The sequence below is a fragment of the Acanthopagrus latus genome, chromosome 11 (genome assembly GCF_904848185.1).
Source record: "Acanthopagrus latus isolate v.2019 chromosome 11, fAcaLat1.1, whole genome shotgun sequence".
Lineage (NCBI taxonomy): Eukaryota > Metazoa > Chordata > Actinopteri > Spariformes > Sparidae > Acanthopagrus > Acanthopagrus latus.
In genome coordinates, this window is record NC_051049.1 from 712,077 (window position 1) to 731,530 (window position 19,454).

At 46.9% G+C, this 19,454-nt stretch overlaps 3 protein-coding genes across 9 annotated transcripts in view; all 3 read right to left on the reverse strand.

Annotated features, from left to right (window-relative positions):
* The window catches only part of slc1a8a (solute carrier family 1 member 8a), a 21,217-nt gene extending 14,622 nt beyond the window's left edge, over nt 1–6,595 (reverse strand). Inside the window, exons 1-3 of the mRNA XM_037115858.1 lie at nt 6,312–6,595; nt 3,080–3,159; nt 2,167–2,382 (exon numbers count right to left, since the gene is read on the reverse strand). Coding sequence (XP_036971753.1) covers nt 2,167–2,382; nt 3,080–3,159; nt 6,312–6,563 — 548 coding nt within the window. The 5' untranslated portion in view covers nt 6,564–6,595. The remainder of the gene's footprint in view (nt 1–2,166; nt 2,383–3,079; nt 3,160–6,311) is intronic.
* A 1,234-nt stretch (nt 6,596–7,829) lies between these two features.
* On the reverse strand, nt 7,830–11,822 carry LOC119029197 (zinc transporter ZIP3-like). 2 transcript variants are annotated; one of them, XM_037115867.1, is made up of 3 exons: nt 11,643–11,822; nt 9,916–10,201; nt 7,830–9,555 (listed from the first exon to the last, which is right to left on the reverse strand). In XM_037115867.1, the coding sequence occupies exons 2-3, from the start codon at nt 10,120–10,122 to the stop codon at nt 8,809–8,811; spliced, it is 954 nt and encodes a 317-aa protein (XP_036971762.1). In that variant the 5' UTR covers nt 10,123–10,201; nt 11,643–11,822; the 3' UTR covers nt 7,830–8,808. The 2 variants fall into 2 exon arrangements, with proteins under 2 accessions (XP_036971762.1, XP_036971761.1); XM_037115866.1 differs by having other exon boundaries at nt 9,916–10,204; nt 11,643–11,741.
* Nucleotides 11,823–12,690: 868 nt separating this feature from the next.
* sgta (small glutamine-rich tetratricopeptide repeat (TPR)-containing, alpha) lies at nt 12,691–19,426 on the reverse strand. Of its 6 annotated transcripts, none has more exons than XM_037115864.1 (12): nt 19,203–19,426; nt 17,956–18,102; nt 16,703–16,806; nt 16,515–16,605; nt 16,284–16,383; nt 15,817–15,921; nt 14,563–14,698; nt 14,412–14,474; nt 14,238–14,275; nt 13,921–14,151; nt 13,699–13,831; nt 12,691–13,384 (listed from the first exon to the last, which is right to left on the reverse strand). In XM_037115864.1, the coding sequence occupies exons 2-11, from the start codon at nt 18,053–18,055 to the stop codon at nt 13,720–13,722; spliced, it is 1,080 nt and encodes a 359-aa protein (XP_036971759.1). In that variant the 5' UTR covers nt 18,056–18,102; nt 19,203–19,426; the 3' UTR covers nt 12,691–13,384; nt 13,699–13,719. The 6 variants fall into 6 exon arrangements, with proteins under 6 accessions (XP_036971759.1, XP_036971755.1, XP_036971754.1 ...); XM_037115860.1 differs by having other exon boundaries at nt 13,708–13,831; nt 19,084–19,241; XM_037115859.1 differs by having other exon boundaries at nt 19,084–19,241.
* Between the last annotated feature and the right edge of the window lie 28 nt (nt 19,427–19,454).

Below are 19,454 nucleotides of genomic sequence, written 5' to 3' on the forward strand. Positions count from 1 at the left end.
ACACACATGAACCAGGAGGGAAATCGCTGGCTGAGATCAGCTGACCTTCAGGGGTCAGAGGTGGACAGGATGATGACGTGTTGCTCGTGAGGCTGATTGAAGAGCGCGGTCTGCCAACGTGCCGCAGCAGAGATCATTGCATCGCACCGCCACTGACTCGGTTAATCTGTCACTCATCCCTGCAGGATTACTAAAAATATACTAATCAGCCCGCTGCTAATTGGATTGAAGTGTGTGTGAGAGTGTGTGTCGCTGTGTTTCCTACGATTTACTGATTGAAGTGTTGTCGGGCTGACCGACAGCAGCCGGTGGGACGTTTGAAGATTAGTGTCATTATCAGGATTTGACTTTCTTTATCTGTTTATGTCAGAAAATAATTAACGTCCTGCGGTCATGGCTGAAGTTTTCTGAGATGGATCAATTCTTCCTGGAAAGACAAAGGGAGCTCACGAGCAGGACCGCTCTGTTGGACCCGTCTCCACATTCTGAGGATTTAATCTTTAATACCAGAATATTCACAGCATATTACACTGAGACGTGTAAAACAATAAAGTGAAATGGCTCCAGATAGAAAAGATGGATGAGTGACAGGCTAACATAATGTTGATTTATACAGAATTACATCTTAAAGAGAAACTTCTGCCAGCATATTTACATGTGACGCATGAAATGATGGCTGAAGGACTGAAAAACTAAATGTCTGTGTGACACTTTACAAATGGTGGAGTGGACACAGACTGATATCTATCCTGAATAAAACTTCTCCAGATGCTTCAGGCTCAAACACCAAAGTAAACGAGACAGAGAAGGAACCAGTCGTCTCATGACAACATTCAGCTCCAACACAACAAGACTGATTAAAAAACTGTTTCCACCGGAGAGACTAACATGTTGTATAAAAAATCCAACCAGAGGAATTTGAGGCTGGAGGAGGCTGGTGGGGGCTGGAGGAGGCTGGTGGGGGCTGGTGGGGGCTGGAGGAGGCTGGAGGAGGCTGGAGGAGGGTGGAGGGGGCTGGAGGAGGCTGGAGGAGGCTGGTGGGGGCTGGAGGAGGCTGGTGGGGGTTGGAGGAGGCTGGTGGGGGCTGGAGGAGGCTGGTGGGGGTTGGAGGAGGCTGGTGGGGGTTGGAGGAGGCTGGAGGAGGCTGGAGGAGGCTGGAGGGGGTTGGAGGAGGCTGGAGGGGGTTGGAGGAGGCTGGAGGAGGCTGGAGGAGGCTGGAGGGGGTTGGAGGAGGCTGGTGGGGGCTGGAGGAGGCTGGTGGGGGCTGGAGGAGGCTGGAGGGGGTTGGAGGAGGCTGGAGGAGGCTGGAGGGGGTTGGAGGAGGCTGGAGGAGGCTGGAGGAGGCTGGTGGGGGCTGGTGGGGGCTGGAGGAGGCTGGAGGGGGTTGGAGGAGGCTGGTGGGGGCTGGAGGAGGCTGGAGGGGGTTGGAGGAGGCTGGAGGAGGCTGGAGGGGGTTGGAGGAGGCGTCTGCAGGTGTACAGGTGCAGGTGCTGTAGATATTCTGGGTTCTAGTGTTTCTCCACCATCTCCCATAGACTTCAACACAGTCCGGCACCACAGGTCCAGTAACGAGATGAGCCGTCCTTCTTTTAGCTTCCTTGAGCTCAACCAGAAACTCTGAAGTGTCTGAACTCCTCCTGACTCTGACCAGAACCATCCATCATCACCGACCGTTCAGTAGATCTGGTTCCGTTCACTTGGCTGACAAACAAACTGAACACAGCTCCACTTTGTGTAATCCTGCAGATATTAAAGTCCTGTCAGCACGACGACCCGCCCTGTGCAACCTGGTGCTCAGGTAAAACCGACCAGGTTCAGGTGATTCCACCTGTCTGAGAGCCTGCAGAGACGTCTTATTCTTATTAATCAACTCTTCTGTCTGACCGACAGTCTAAAACTAAAGCAATGAACAAGAAAAACAGCAAATCCTCATTTTTAACAATCTGAAACCAGAAATCCCAGCTCCGGGCAGGGCTGAGCTGCATGTCGAAGTGTCCTTGAGATACTGAACCCCACATTGCCCTGCGATGAGCTGGCGACTTGTCCAGGGAGCACCCTGCCCTCGCCCTGAGACAAGGCTGGGATTGGCTCCAGCAGCAACACCCCGCGACGCCATGGAAAGGGATGACGAACCAGAAACCAGACGTCTCTCTGACTCCGACTCACCTGATGAGGTCGAGCAGGGCGTCGGCCGAGGTCATGACGGGCCCGCCGCCCAGCCGGTTACTGTCCATCTCCGTCCCGACGCCGGGCTTGATGATGATGACGAGCAAAATGCCGACCACCACAGCGATGAAGGTGGTCCACAGGTAGTACGTGACGGTCAGGACGCCCATCCGACAGCACGCCTTCGACTCCATCGACGACAGACCGGACATCAAACTGCAGACAGACACAGACTTCTGTCAGTCAAACCATCGTCAGCGTGTTCAGACGACATGTTTAGCCTAGCTTGGCACAAAGTCTGCATGTAGCAACAACACAAAATGAAATGAAACACTTTACTGACCATGAAACTACATTATCATCATTATCATCTTTCATCTGGACTAATCATTATTCAATTGTAAATTATTGATTGATTGAGGTCCCGATGTTTCAGACTTCCTGTACGTCATCATCACCAGAGACCATCAGATTGGTGTGTTCTGTTCATATTAATGGTTGTAATTGATTTATTTATGCAGTATTTCATCAGTCACTCAGTGTTTGAGCTCAAAGACTTTCATTGCTTTTAACTTTAGTTTTTAACCATTTTTAACGTGTGTCTGACTTTCGCTTTTACCAAAGTTCCTCTTTACTCCTCCTGACTGTTGGAAACGTTTGACAGCACAGCTCACGTTCACACTGTGATGATGAACTCTGACATCAGTCCAGCAGCTGCTCTACCAGCCGAGGCCCAGCACAACTCAGCAGGTTGTAACGGCACCAACATGAAGTTCTCAGTTTGAAGAATCAGCTCAGAGTCATTCAACTCTTCCTCCTTCGTTTGTCTCTGTGGATCCTTTCCTGATGTTTTACTGTTTATTTCTATTAAAGTGGTTTTAGTCTCCAGGTGTTTGACGGGATGTCGACCTACCTGGACGTGATGAGAGGAAGGATGAGCATCTTCAACATCCTCATCAGCAGCTCGCCAGGAAACGAGAAGTAGATCTTTGCCTGCAGTGAGAGAAACCACGTCATCATTTCAAAATAAAAGCAGGACTGTGTGTAGGTAGGAACTACTTTAGTAGCTTCCTGTTTGTTGCTTGACAGCATAAGAGAAATGTGTTTTTCACCTGTGAAACCCTTAAAGGTTTGACTTCAACTACAGTGTGTGAACATGCACATTGACCCTCAGATGAAGATGTGAAGGTGTTGTCATCAGTAAGGCAGAACATGGTGGAAATCCCTCCTTCCTCCCTGACTGACTTCCTTCTGCTTCCTGTCCATGAGCTCAACACGTGACAGCTGCTTAAATGTTTAACACGCCAAGACCTTTTAATGCCGAGCAGCAAAACACAAACACACATTTCTCATCTGAAGGCAGCGTCGTCCTCCGGCCTCTGTGGTTCTGTCTCCACTCAGACGGGTTCAGACGGATCACAACTTCCTGGAAAGACGGCTCACAGCGAAACTGGACTATTTTTACCCAACAGCTCAAATACTCTGTTTATTATTGACTGTACTGTTTCTTTAAAGACTTCAGTGGTAAATAGTTCAATATATCATCATCATCATCATCATCATCATCATCATCATATCTTCTGCTGTGATGAAGATTAAACATGTTTCAGCATGTTTTCATTGTTTTCTGCACCATAATGATGCTGTAACAGTAAAATACTGCTTATACAATAATGATCATCCAGGATTAGACTTTATAAACTACAACACTCACACAGGCGTTTGTTAGCAGAACAATTACTTTTACTTTGGTACTTTTTTCTGCTGATGGTACAAGAGAACTTTAGAAATCTGATTCTGAAGGCAGAACTTGTGTTAGTACTCTCACTGAAGTAAACAGTATAAGTGCTTTTTAACAACAGAAGATTTATAGATTAGATTAGAACATGTACATTTTAGATCAAATTCAGTAGTTACTGAATGATTATTGAATAATTCTCCCCGACATGAAGGTGGAAATGCTCTCTTGGCTCTTGTCGGCCTGAAGGAAGTCAAATTAAAAGTGTTGAGATGTGAACTTCTGTCATTAAATACAAGCGCCTGCATGTTTCAGAGGCCGTGAGCTCGTTATCTGACGTCCTGTGTGTTCGTCTCACTTGGTTCAGTCTCGGTGTGTCTCAGCCAGCAGAGGACTGTAAGCCACTCACTGAATGACAGGATTAATGAATGAATTTGGACTCTGCTTCTGTTTTCTACGAGAACAGCGCGTACCTGCACAGACTTAGTGGGTCAATCAAGCCAAAGCCTCAACGTGGACACTCGGCGTGTCTCCCTGACGTCTGACCGACCGGCTGAATGATTTTCATCCCTTATGAAACGTTTACACACATAAATCTCTCCATAGTTTTAAACCTGCAATGTTAACTTCCATGTTGACTAGCTAGCAGTCCTCTTTGATTCTTTAGCATGCTGCTGTGTTTCTTTTGTCTTCACCAGCTGACCAACTATCTTTAACCAGAACATGTTGTGTCCCCCGACACAAACACAGCGGTGAGCAGCTGGTACAACACTGATCAGACTCTCCTTCCTGACAGGGCATGATGGAGAGTATCAACGTGGGAGCTCGACAGGAAATTCATGCCTACAAGAGCTTCTGTTTTTTTGGTCACTTGGGTGAAACAGGATCAGCTGCAAACATGATCTGAGACTTATGATCTAATAAAGAAGTTGTGCCTAACATGTTAGCAAACAGCTGCCTTCCTCGACATCCAGCACAACGATGATCTGAGTCCACAGCCCGACGACTTCAGCCTCTCATCTGAACCATGAGCTCGTCTGAATTCAACGCGGAATGTCAACAGTTGTATAACTTGTAATAAAGACATCTAATGTCTGCTGACATCAACCAAAGTTATTAAAAGCCGCTGAAGAGACTGTTGTCTCACAAAATCAGGCAGAAAGAAGCTCAAACGTCAGTGAACAGAGTCCGATTGGACCTCAAGGGACCAAATTTACATTCACACACTGATGGAGGGAGCAGCCATACAAGACCAGAACATCAGGAGCGGTTCAGGATTCAGCATCTCGCCCAAGGACACTCTGCCATGCAGACCAGGGGAATCGAACCAGCAACCTTCTGATAATAAGACACTAGCTCTCCCCTGAGCAACAGCTGACCCAGTGCTAATGCTAATGCTGCTTCCCATTGCCAGTCAGAACTTCCGAGTCAGTATTCCTGACTTAAGATCTAAAAACGTTCTGATGCATCTGCTCAGACAGGCGCTGTCAACAGGTGAGACCCCACAACAGCTGCAGCGGCCGATTGATCGACTGCAGCGGCCGATTGATCGACTGCAGCGGCCGATTGATCGACTGCAGCGGCCGATTGATCGACTGCAGCAGCTGAATAGTGACAGAAGAGAGATGTAATGTATTGATCCGGTCTGAACTGGGTCATCAATCTCACACATGATGTTTGTTGTCATTAAACTTCATGCAGTTTTGTGTTAAAGCTCAGTGAACTACACCATCTCATCAACACAGCACCAGAACCAACTGGGTCAGAACGGTTTCGATGACAATCATCATGTGTGATTGATGACACAGTTCAATCAGGATCAATACTTCATCATCTCTCTTTACTACCAGACAAAGATTGGATCAATAAGGTCCATGTGGGGAACCGGAAGGGGCGGGGCTTTGGTAGCCTAGCTAGTGTTAGTGTTTAAGATCTGAACTGTTAGCTGGCCCGGTCCATTTTGAGCTAATATTCTGTTAGCCTGCCTCAACCAAACCTGTTATTACCCATTTTCGGTCAAATGGTTCGGCTCAGAACAAATAACTGGGCCCAAAGTTCAGCCACCGACTCTGAGCAGCACCGTCATCATGAGGCCAACCTGCCTCACTGAGCTCATACATGTGACCCGGCTGACAGCAGAACAAGTCCAGACTGACCCGGTACTGTTCCAGAGCTGCTCCTGCATCTGCCCACGAACTGTTTCATCAGTGATAAAGTCCAAGTGACCGGTCCAGTTCTGCTCACTGCACCGGTTCACTGAACAGTTACTGTGTCTAGAAACATATCGACTCTTCAACAGGTGAGTCTGTCCAGCCACCGGGTAGGTGCACAGTTAAAAACAGAGACAGGTAGAGGTACCTGTGCAGGTACAGGTGCCCCTCGGCCCCTCCCGACAGGTGGGTCGTACCTGTGTGGACAGCTGGGTTCCTCGCAGCATGAAGCCCAGCGTGCAGCCGGTCAGCACCGCGATCACCGACAGCGTCAGCAGCCCGTTCCTCTTTAAGAAGTCCCGGACGGTCCCCCACAGCTCGTCCTTCACCGTCACCCGGAGGAAAGTCTTCCCTCGGCCCCACATCGTCTTCTCCGCGTCTCCCGGAACATACGAGCTGTGTTCGGATCGGGCCTCCTCCTCTGCGCCCGGTAACAGAAGCTCCTCCATGTCTGCGGTTCGTCCTCCTCTCGGTGTCTCTGGCAGGCTGACAAACAGACAGAGCCGAAGACGAGCTCAGCTTCTCCAGGAGGATTAACTCATCAGACCCGAGCCGAGCCGAGCCGAGCCGAGCCGAGCCAGCTGCAGCCTGCAGCCCTGCAGGCCGCCCGCTGCAGGTGGTAAGAGGCTTACCGAGGAATAATACCTCACACCTTTGTTGGGACTCTGCTGTTGGTCCTGGACCTGCTACTGGATCTGGACCTGCTGCTGGATCTGGACCTGCTGCTGGTCCTGGATTCTAGTGCTGAACCTGGATCCAGCTGTTTCCACTTTACCCAGTGGAGTACTCAGATTACTGTATTAGTTGGAAAGAGTAATACTGCCCTACACGTAAAAGTATCCGAAAGTATCAAGTCTTCAGATTACTCACTGAACTGTTCTAGTTCTTATTGATCAGGTGGTGCAGTTCTTATTGATCAGGTGGTGCAGTTCTTATTGATCAGTGTGGTGCAGTTCTTATTGATCACCTCATGCCTCGTTCAAACTGATGGATTAACTCAGAATTGATCAGAAATCCATTCTGACTCTAGCTGTCAGTAATCAATCAAACTGCGGTGCACTCGTCCAGTCAGAGCAGGTAGAGGCTGTGACGTCATGACTCACCTGCAGGTCCAACACAGACACACCTGACCTGTTCACCTGCAGCTTGTTTCCTCAAACTGTTGAGTTTAATCTCAAGACGTCCACTTTAGTGTTTTACTGACGCCTGGTGGTCCAATCAGGCAACGACACGGACAGACAGCAGCTTCAGATTCAGCTGGGTGACGTCATTTACACCGTCTATACATTGATTATAGTTATTGATCTGACTCTGCAAACTCAATGTTTCAAATGAATGAAGTGAAGAAAAAATACAACATGTGCATCTGAGTTGAAGTGTTGTCGTCCACAGAACAGTTCTGGAGCTTCACAGTAAAACAGAGTTGCAGCGTTCTGCTGAACAGCTGAAGCAGCTGAGACTTGATTTAAAACATCAGATGTCTCCATCAGCTCGTCTGCTGTGATCACAGTCTGCAGGAGAGACATCACAACCTGATCTCAGACCAGATTTACATTGTGGTTGAGCTCGCCAACACGTTTAACTCAGCAGCTCCAGTGAAGATTTCAGCTTCAGAAAGGTGTGAATAACATCTCCGAGAGGAGGAGACAGACGACTGAACACACATCGACCTGTGACGGCTGCTGTTCACACAAAATAACCAAACGTCTCGTAAATACAAGTTAGATGATAATCGGTTTAATTCCAGCAAACACGTGATAAAGAGACGGTGATGAGATGACATCATAAATACAAAACTGTTCAATGTCACAATATGAACAAACAACGATGAAAGAGTCATTAAAATAAAGCTGACATGTACATGGAGGTAAATTGTCTTTCAAGGCTCCAGTGTGTCACAGGAAACAACTTCATATCTATATAAATATAAAAACCACAGAAAAGATTTACTGAACAGCAACTTAACATGATGATATAATATATATAATCCTGCATGACTACTTTCACTGTTCTATATCTTATGTTTATGTGCTTCACTTTTGTACTTTTTCTCAAGTCAATGATAAATGTAGGACTTTGACTTGTACTCGAGTATTTTGACACTGAGGTATTTCTACTCTGACTGCAGTGAACGCTGTGCACACTTCTGACAGGAAGGCGGGCGAACTTTAATGAAAGACATAGAGGAAAAGGAAAGAGAAATTATTTTTGGCAGTAAAACTTATAAAGCTGATGTATATTATTTACCTACAGGTTCACTTCTGTCTACAACACTAAACTTTCTTCTCTTTCCTTCAGACTCTTTTAACACCAATCTGCTCAAGTTCACTTTTAGTGAAGGTTGTTCTGTTGATTTATTTTTGTCTTTAATCATTATTTGTGTATTTTGTAAGCTTTGGTCACATTTCACCAGCTTCAGGTGAGCTGAGAGCACCTGTCCTGCAGCAGGCGGAGTGCTTTAACCACTAAAGGGCAGCAGACAGGAGACTGCTCAGGTACGTCACGTTACTCTTCACGTTTCATCTGAGAAACATCTTCTCATCACTGATCTTCATTTGCTGTATTTCTGTGTAAAGTGTTTGTTGGTCAGGAGACGTTTATCCAGCCGCTCCAGATGTTTCTGCCTCTCACAGCTGGACTCTACGGAGTTAGGAGTTTTGCTTTGGTATCGCTACGTGTGTCACTTCCAGTGTGTCACCACTTGATGAAGACGAGTGCGGCGAGTGTGGCGTAGCCGAGGATGAGGAAGAGCACCTTGAGCAGCCGGTCCTGTTTGTCGTCCAGCTCTCGGGACAGAATCTCAAAGAAGGTGACAAACAGAAAAGTGCCGGCGGCGAGTCCCTGCAGCACCACTGACACCACGGCGCCGGCCAGTGTCTGCGTCGACTCGATGCCCATCCCCACCAACATCCCCAGGGGGATCATCAGGCTGACTGTGACGCCCAGTTTGGTGGCGTCCTTCATGCCGAGCGACGCCTTGGCCACACTCACGCCGAGCGCCACGGCTGCCAGCGTCTCGTGCACCGCCACGCCCAGGAAGAGGCTGCCCAGCTTGGCTCCGTCCTCCTGCAGGCCGAGCGCCAGCCCTTCAAACACAGAGTGAGCCGACAGAGCCAGGACCAGGCTGGCCAGCCGCAGAGGCCCCGCCCCCGCCAGCTCAGCAGGACTGAAGTGTCCGTGCTGGTGTCCGTGGGAGTGACGCCCTCCGCCGCTTGGTGAACCCCGAGCTGAGGAGATGAATGGTGTGTCGTACTCTGAGTCGCTGCCGGCCTCGGAGCCACCGCCGTTGAAGGTCTCCAGGTCGATGAAAGACGGTTTCTCCTTCCTGAAGGTGAGGATCGTCTGCTCCACGAAGACGGTGAGGAAGAGGCCGAGCATCATCATCGTCTCCGCCAGAGGATAGTCGCTGCTGATCTTCAGCTGCTGGAACACGTCGGACACCTGAGAGAGACACAACACGTCAACTGATCCAGCTGAAGACTCAGCTCACCACATTTTAATGAGTCTGAATCCACTTAGCAAAACCAAATCTGTCTCTGATCTTTAATCACTGGTGCTCCATTCATTGGGAAGTGAACGCCATTCTTTAACCTGTATCAGAAGTGTGTGTAGCTCTTCTTCATGTTTCTGCTTGAGACTGAGATCTGCTTCATTCTATCATTTCATTTTGTTTACACATGAACAGTTAACAGAGACAGTTAATAAACAAAGTGCGACTTCAAAGCACATTTACATTGTGTTTTTCTGACTCGTGATGGATCGACTGGTGTGTGTGTGTGTGTGTGTGTGTGTGTGTTTTACCTTGTCTCTGACTGCAGGCAGCAGAGCATTGAAGCATGTTGCCAGGAAAACGCCTCCTCCGAACGAGTTACAGAGAGACAGCGCCCTCCTGTATCTGTGCGCCTTGTCGTAGTCGACCAGCAGGAGGCGTACTGGGACCAGAACACCAGCCAGCATGAGGCCAAACAATCCCAGCAGGCCGAGCAGTTTGCCCACCAGGATGTCCATCCTGAAGCTCTGCCCAGCACACTACAGTGTGGACGACTGCCTCATCACGCACACCTACAGTCTAATGGTTCTACTGGTTCTACTGGGACAGACAGAGACGGAGAGTTGAGGTTGAGATGCTGGTGAGCAGCTGAGTGCAGAATAAACCAGAGACACATACAGAGGTCTGACATGAACATCCGTCTGAGTCACCTCAGTGATGTGATGTCACTTCCTGCTCTGTATGAATAAACCCGTCCACTGAGACAAACAGACTCCATGTTTCTACTCAAAGACAGAAAGAAGTTCATGTAGAACATTTGCTAATTTAACAAGAAGGTCCAAATAATGCAGAATGAGTCAGAGACAGAGTTTCACAGAGTTTATAAAGTGTCTCCAACTCAACAACTCACTAAACTGACACATTTGTTAAGGGAGTCTGGGGACTTTCTCCACGGGGACAAACCAGTAACCTATATTGTTCCTGTAAACTCTGTGAAACTCTGTCTCTGACCAGTTCTTCATTATTTGGACCTTCTTGTAAATTCAGTCAATATGACAGGTGATAATTATTTTTGTTTACAAGACATTTTTGATGTGTAGCAATCCGTCTGTTTGTCCCACTGATGAGAAGAGAGAGACGTCTGTTAATGTGTGGTGTGAAGTGACGGACTCACATCATAATATAATATAATATAATATAATATAATATAATATAATATAATATAATATAATATTTGACATATTTAGAGTCACGGGGACATTTTATACTGTGGTATTGAGTACTTAGATTAGTACTCCATATCAACAATATCTGATTACTTTCTTCCATCATTTCACTAACTCACCTGTTGAGGAGTAACTCAAACTCTGCTGCGGTGTTAAATCGTACAACAAAATAAGAAATAATGAGTTTTTAGTGTCAGAAGCTTCAGATCGGAGCTTCCGGTCTGTATTGATCTGCAGTCAACACGTCCAGTTTGTTGCGTGTAAACAACGTTAAACTAACCTGACATCACTGATGACCCGGGACTGATGACCCGGGACTGACTGACACGGCTTTCTGTTATTATAATATCATCACTGCGGGAGACAAACAACGTAAAACCCGCCATAATAACACCACTTCCCGTGAGGAACTTCAAAATAAAACTATGGCCGTGCTCTATGACACACTTCTATTCAACATTATGTTGACTCTCTCTGCGAGCTATCGATTTAATCTTTGTGGTGAAATTATTTCTATGTATTGTTCAATCTGTACATCAACACTGGGAAGTTTTTTTTCGTTTAAGCTCGACAGAAAATCACTCAAGTTCCGCCATCGCCCTCACTAACAGCTGCTAGCTTGTCGGAACTGCTAACATTAGCTAGCCGTTCATAAGCTAGCAACCTGGCGACTACAGAAGCTAGCTGCCGAATAAATTGCCCAGTTACAAAGGAAAGCAGCTGTTCACGTCTGAGTTTGTCGTCAGAGCACAAACCTCAGCGCAACATAAAATGTTAAACTCCAAAATATAAGTCGTATTAACCGTGTTTACCTGTCTGACCACCCGTCTTCTCCTCAGCAGGTGTATGGAAATACTTCCTCATTGCGTCACGCTTTCCCTGCGCGATGACTGGCTGATCTTCTTATGACGTTGTCAGATAAATTAGAAAAACACTTTAGACTCTAAGTGGCGTTTTATTCCCAATGTAATGCGAAATACAAGCAGATATATCGACTTCATTACATTCTAATCAAAATTCATTTGAAATCGGAGGTTTGACAAAATAAAATCATAGAAACCTCTTACAGAATCCTTATTTTTGCAGAAGACGTCGTGGTGGCTGCTGTGAATATGTTCAGTCTGTCTGAGGTCAAACGTGTGAACTCTTTCACTGAATCACACAGAAAACACAGATCTGACAGTGTTCACCGCGCTGCCATCGTTACATCACATCTGGTTAGAGTTGTGTGTCAGCGGATCTGTTGAAAAAAGTATCTGTAGAAATATTCAATGTATGTATTTTCTGAATCGTGATCATTGGCAAGAGTTAAACTGTGAGGTTGTTTCTGATTCAAACTTTAAAGAAGTGACAGAAACAAAAAAGTCAACAATAAATTAATCCGAGTAATTACATACTGTTTCCATGTCAACTACAAACAAGTTCAGGCATTTATATTTGTTCACAAGCGATCCTCCCTCGACATAAGACACGAGCAGCACTGTTAAATCAGACCTGCAGTGGAGGGAGATAAACTGATCATTGTGACTGTCAACATACAGCACAACTGCAGCAGCCTTAAAGGAACAGTTCACCCAAAAATGTAAACTCGCTCATCATCTCCTCCCTCCATGCTGACTGAAAGTCCAGTGAAGTTTCATAGTCGTTGTGTCTGAAGTGGGTTGGCTGCACGTGGAACATGTTTTGGGATCTTAATCTTACTTTTTGGACAAACTGTTCCTTTAAAACAGGTCAAACACCTCAGTGAGGATCATAGTTGTCACTGTTTCCACTGTGTCAGTTTTTTCAGTGAAGCTGATCAGAAAACAAACTGCAGATATTGATTGATCAAAATCAACAGACGTCAGACAGAAAACAGAGTTAAAATGTTGAGATGCTCTTTTTAATTCTCAGACGGTTTGAACAGCCCTCCACCTCCCCGCTGCCTCCTCACAGCTCCATGTCACCGACCAGTGCACGTGCACACGTGCGCGCACACACACACACACACACACACACACACACACACACACACACACCTTGACCTTTTAGGGTCATTACATGGACTTACATTCACTCTAACTACAACCACCGACCCAAACATCAGCTTTTCTCCGAACAAGGACACGTCTTTTGTCCCAGCTGTGAAATATGTCCCTAAAAGTAGGCCGAGTCACACACACTCTCTCGCACACACACAAACAAGGTCCTAGGACAGAAAAAGTTGCCTTAAAGTTACACTGTGTAGTTTTAAGAAGAAATTTCAAGCCTCTGTTTTGAACTCATCTGGATCCATGTTCCTATTAGAGTGTGACAATATTATTACAATGAATCTGTGTTTGATATTAAAGTGTTAAAGTCAAAATGTTCTTCCTCAAAACCACACAGAGCCACAGAAGTGTGTGTTTTATTTTGGTGATGTGGCTCCTGAATGAAGCGGGAGGCCTCTCGTTCTCTCGTGCAGGAAATATTCAGTGATGGAACAAAGAAACAAAAACAGCTTCCTTTTAGTCCTTCGAGTTATAAACGCTCCAAATCAGCTCTTCTCCTCTTCCACACACAAAACCTGTCCAACCTGAAACAGAGGAAATAAAAAGATTTGTCAGCTCCAAAATACAAATAAAACAAGAACACTGAGGATCCTCCAGAGGATTCGCTTCTCACTTCAACCACAAATTTGTCTTTTCATGTTCAAAGGTTGTCTGTTAGCCTCCCGCTCACAGTTGTGTGCATACGCGTGCGCACACACACACACACACACACACACACAGCAAATGTAGCTCGAGCATTGTCGTCTTCATTTTGTACATCAGGCCAAAACCATCTGAAGGTCTTTGACTTACTGTTTATTTTTTCTAAACACAGCTATTTAGTGTTTACAATATTTACTGGATTTACTGGATCTGAATGTCATGGCTGCTCCTCGTTTCCAGCGCTGGGCGTTCGGTTGCGGATTTGACTCCTCAGCTGTTCGATGAGTTCGGGGTTCTGCTGCTGCATCTGCTGAGCGAACTGCTGACCTCTGCAACACAGACAGCCACATCATCACATCATGTTTCAGAAGTTTGTGGGAGAAATCATAACGCATCATCCGTCTGCGGAGGTACGTACGCCTGGATTAGTCCTGATAAATCTCCAGCTCCAGCAGCTCCGGGTGCTGCTGCACCTGGTGCTGCACCTGGTGCTCCTCCTAGTCCTCCTCCTAGTCCTCCTCCTAGTCCTCCTCCTAGACCTGCTCCTAGTCCTCCAAGTCCAGCTCCAAGTCCTGCTCCTCCTGCTGCTCCTCCACCACCACCTCCTCCTCCCATCCCACCATACGCTCCTGACATCATCCCTGACATCCTGCGGGAGAGAGAGAAGAGACAGGAAGTTCACCTCAATGAACCAGAGAAGAAGAAACACGCCGTGAGGAGTTGAGCTGTACTTACAGCTGCTGAACCTGAGGGTTGTTCATCAGAGAGGACGCCTGCAGACACACAGAGGGACAGATATTCAATTAAACTTTATCAAGACTCACTGAGCTGACGAACAACAGGATGAACAAAACAAGAGACAAAAGACAGAGGAGGAAGTTTACTGGAGAGATTATAAACTGATCTCACCATGTTCATGAAGCCGGGGTTACTGAGCAGACCGGCCAGATCGACTCCACCCATCCCTGCTGTCTGAGAGAGAGAGAGAGAAGTGAGGATCCATCCCATAATCACTGGTCAGACAAACATTTCCCCTCGCTCTCCTCTGTTCTGTTCTTACTGGACTGGATGTGTCCATTTTCTCCTCAGCAATCTTCAGGTTGGTTTTGTACGTGTCGTTGTCGGGGTCGAGCTCCAGAGCTTTCTTATAGTAACTGACTGCTTCTGTGTGTTTGTTGAGGCTGGCCAGAGCCAATCTGCAATATCATGACACAGTGAGAACAGTGAACGCACCACAGAGAGGGGGACAGTGAACACACCAGGAATCCTGTCAGGAACATAACTGCAACGCAGCTCTTTAAAAAAAATGAACCAATTCATTATCTCCTGTTGCTCTTAAACACACCAAGTCTCAGTGTCAGTTTGAGAATGTGTCTCTTTACTTTAATAATTAGTCTTTATCTTCTACACTGTGACAGCTACAGGGTTGTGTGCGGGGTGGTGTACAGGGAGGTGTACGGGGTGGTGTACGGGGTGGTGTACAGGGAGGTGTACGGGGTGGTGTACAGGGAGGTGTACGGGGTGGTGTACGGGGTGGTGTACGGGGTGGTGTACAGGGTGGTGTACGGGGTGGTGTACAGGGAGGTGTACGGGGTGGTGTACAGGGAGGTGTGCGGGGTGGTGTACAGGGAGGTGTACGGGGTGGTGTACGGGGTGGTGTACAGGGAGGTGTACGGGGTGGTGTACGGGGTGGTGTACAGGGAGGTGTACGGGGTGGTGTACAGGGAGGTGTACGGGGTGGTGTACGGGGCGGTGTGCGGGGTGGTGTACAGGGTGGTGTACGGGGTGGTGTGCGGGGTGGTGTACGGGGTGGTGTACAGGGAGGTGTACAGGGTGGTGTGCGGGGTGGTGTGCAGGGTGGTGTGCGGGGTGGTGTACAGGGCGGTGTGCGGGGTGGTGTACAGGGTGGTGTGCGGGGTGGTGTACAGGGAGGTGTACAGGGTGGTGTACAGGGCGGTGTACAGGGTGGTGTGCAGGGTGGTGTGCAGGGTGGTGTACAGGGTGGTGTACAGGGCGGTGTGCGGGGTGGTGTGCAGGGTGGTGTACAGGGCGGTGTGCGGGGTGGTGTGCAGGGTGGTGTACAGGGCGGTGTGCGGGGTGGTGTGCAGGGTGGTGTACAGGGCGGTGTGCAGGGTGGTGTGCGGGGTGGTGTGCAGGGTGGTGTACAGGGTGGTGTACGGGGTGGTGTACAGGGTGGTGTGCAGGGTGGTGTGCAGGGTGGTGTGCGGGGTGGTGTACAGGGTGGTGTGCGGGGTGGTGTGCGGGGTGGTGTACAGGGCGGTGTACAGGGTGGTGTACGGGGTGGTGTATGTACCCCATCCTGCCGTAGGCTTTGCTGTAGTTTGGGTCGATGCCGATGGCCTTTTCACAGTCCTGCACCGCTCCAGCGTAGTTCCCCAGTTTACTGTACGCTGCAGCCCTGAACACACAAACACCACATGAACACAGGTGTGAAATGTGGTCACACTTTTTAAATGTTTCAAAGAACAAAACGTCCTGATTACAGCACAATTCTTACTTATTTTAGCATCTAAAAATCAGTCTGTACTCATCATCATCTTTCTGCTCTCTAAACCAATCAGTGGTTTTGGGCGGCGCTAACCTACGATGCAGCGACAGGCGAGCTCTGGTGTTACATTCCAGGAGGATAAAGCTGTTTTGCTTTGTGTCATTAGCAACAAAGTTAGTGAGAGTAACTCGCCACGCTCAGCCTGGAGGTTGCTGTTGCTTCACAGTAACACACAGATAACAGAAGGGAGGAGGCTGAGATGGCACACTGACCTGTTGCAGTAATAGACGGCGTTCTGAGGGTTGATGGCGATGGCCTTTGAGTAAAACTCAACAGCAGCAGAGAAGTTCTCCACTTTCATTTGGTCGTTTCCTGCGATCAAGACAAAACACACTAACTCAGAACTACTAAAATCCAGATGAGAAACTGAAGACAAAGGCAGCATCTTTAAAACTACGTCTGACTGAAGCAGTGAAGAAGAGTTTCCTTCATCGCCATCTTACCGTCGGTTTTGAGTGTCTCGGCCTCGGCTCTCTGCTCCTCAGTGAGGGAGTTCTGGGTGGAGTTGTTGTTTACCTGCGACTCTGCTGGAAACTGACACACACACACACACACACACACACAATAACACACAGTGAGCCTCTGACCTTCAGCTGTCTTGACTTCATCCCTCTAACAGAATGTTCCTCACCTGCTCTGTGGCTGAGGCGAAGATCTCTGGTAACGTCATGGGGACAGCGAGGCTCTGGTCATCGGTCGAAACTTCAAACGCCGTCTCCAAACACTGAACAGCAACTGTAGAACAACAAACTCAGTTTAACACGGAGGAAATAAACAGATGAGTCGTATGAGAGAGAATCAGACTGACAGGAATCAGACGTTTTCAAGATACATTTGAACTAGATTTTTTAGCAGGTGAGTATAAACATAAGCAGTGAACATGTGCAGACACCAGTTATCTCCCTAAATGAGTCCATTAATATTGATTATCTGCTGATATTGAGTCTGATTCAAAACTTACATTTAATCAACTGTTGATGAAATATATTTATGACAAACTGAAATAACAGATCCAAACACTAAAGGTTCTGATTCATGACCATTTCAGGTTATTGGTCTGATATGAATAATTGTTTATCAGGAGAATGTGACATCAGCTGATGTCTGTTTGGAGAAGAAGCCTCACTCTGTTGGAGTGCAGCGCTGTTACAGAGTGGAACATCTTCCCTCACAGATGATCTTTGTTCGAGTTCAGACACTAACAGAAAATCTTCCTTATAATTTTGTCATCAGGTTTCTCACTCAGTCCACATTAATCAGAAACAGCTGATGTGAGCTGCAGCCAGAGATGTTTGTCTGTTTCATCTGTGATGATCCGTCAGCATCCAGGAACAGAACGCAGCATCGCTCAGGAGAACTCACCACAGATGTGCTCACATTTTATTCCTTCAGGACTCTGATAACATTTTGCCCACAAAGAGAACAGGCTGGTTTATATAATGAAATCTGGGACCACAATTAGTGATATCAAATCTCATGTCCTTGCCAACAGGAGGCGTTGAGAAGGTTTAGTGAATCAAACTTTAACCCTCACAGAGAAGAAGTAAAGAAGCTTTCAGGGAAGATCCTGAAAATGATCCTGCGTGAGGCACATTGAATATATATATATATATATATATATATATATATATATATATATATATATATATATATATATATATATATATATATTAACCTCAATAAGATCTAACTTGATGACACACTGAATCATTGCCTGATAGTTATGGCCACAACCAGAACCTTTAGTTCTGGTCACAAAGATGTTCTGTTAACCCAAATGTGATTCAACAACAGGCTCAGCTGCTGTCATGTGACTGCTACAACACAACATGTACCCCACAGTAACGTGTGTTTCCAGCTGTTCTGTAGGTGTGTGTTACTCACCTTCCAGACTCTCCTGGGCGCCTGAGGTCAGATCCCCTGACTGCAGCTGATCATGGAGGAACTGGATGATGGAGAAGGCGAGACGCTTGTTGTCTGTCATGGTGATGGAGGCTCCGACCTCTCTGTGGTCACTGAGGGAGAGAGACCCTGAGGGAGCAGCAGCAGGAGGGGAAGTCAACTCTTATTAAAACGCAACGTTACTTTTGTAGCTTGGATCAGATGTAACGGTGACCTCCTCCTCAGTTGTTATCACACTCAGTTAGCCACCCCCGTTTAGCATTAGCTTGTAGAATGTTCTAGTAACTCATACTAAGTATAACTCGGCATGACAATCTTTGTAATGCTAACGACCGCCAGCTAACACTAGCCATCGTGGTGTATAAATCACCGCTCTGAGGAGGTCATTCTGAACTTCCACTTATTTTCCATCAACAAAGTTAGCTGGTTAGTTACTTTTAGCTTAGCATGCTAGCATGCCAACAAAACTAAAGACCGTGTACGCTTGCCTTACGTGTAGCTATGGTTACATGTCAGTTGTAAATTTTGAACGAATCCCCAATCAAAATCTGTCAGTTTAACGCCGCCGTGCATAGAAGAGATATGTTAAAACCAGATTTAGCACGGCTGGAAACGTCGAGGCATGTTTTAATCGGATTGCGGTTGAGTCATCTGGCATCAGCTAGTCTCAATAGAATGCCACTTAAAAATACTTTTTTGTCATTAGCGCTAGTCGTCACCTGCTGCCCTCTAAAGTACTTTGTTTCCCGGGAGGGGTCGTGCGATAACGTCAGTCGAACCCGTAACTTAAAGCTGTAGTTGTATTAGTATTTATGTTGTTTATATAAGTATGTAATGTTTGCCGAATTGAAGAGTGGTTATTGACAGTTGATTACATGTAATAACTTCCATTCCAACACCCCAACGGTTTGGCTTAGGAGCATTGTCAGATTGTATTTCCAGAGTTTTAAAAGGGGTTTGGCGTGACGTGTTCTCTAAACCGCAGCGGCACGCTGCTAACTGCTAGCTAGCTGGCTGTTCGCATCCCGTTGACTATAATGGTGCTCCCGTATGTATGAAACTGTCATGCTGCCGAATCTAACATGATAACAGAGTACCATGTTTACCTACCGGTTGTCTCTGAATGTCGGTTGTGGATTAGCCTGGTAACAGATAGTTTACTTTAGATCGGCTCCTTCGATATATCGTAGCCGTCACTTAGCTAGCTAATTAGCTTGTCGCAGACTTACGTCGTCATTCGCAGGCGCCAGTGTGGTGTGGTTGACATCCGGCGTGAAGTTAAAAATATTGGAAATCTGGCGAACTCGCCTTCAGAATACAAACGATAAAAAACAAATCCATGAACTTATTTTTCAGACAGTTCACATTCAGACGGTTTATGAGTTGATCCCCAGCTGTAAAGTAGATGTTGGATCAGTGTAAGAAACAAATTCGATAAAGATATTAAACTGATGCAGAAAGGTTACAGACAGGTTTGAGTT

What these genes read in the sequence shown, in the direction of transcription:
- LOC119029197 (XM_037115867.1), bottom strand. Translation starts at nt 10,122, where the DNA reads ATGGACATCCTGGTGGGCAAACTGCTCGGCCTGCTGGGATTGTTTGGC. An exon ending in TGCCTGCAGTCAGAGACAAG is followed by an intron (nt 9,556 to 9,915) that starts GTAAAACACACA and finishes TGTCTCTCTCAG; the next exon opens with GTGTCCGACGTGTTCCAGCA.
- sgta (XM_037115864.1), bottom strand. Translation starts at nt 18,055, where the DNA reads ATGACAGACAACAAGCGTCTCGCCTTCTCCATCATCCAGTTCCTCCAT. An exon ending in CGAGACACTCAAAACCGACG is followed by an intron (nt 16,384 to 16,514) that starts GTAAGATGGCGA and finishes TCTTGATCGCAG; the next exon opens with GAAACGACCAAATGAAAGTG. An exon ending in ACCCCGGCTTCATGAACATG is followed by an intron (nt 14,276 to 14,411) that starts GTGAGATCAGTT and finishes GTGTGTCTGCAG; the next exon opens with GCGTCCTCTCTGATGAACAA.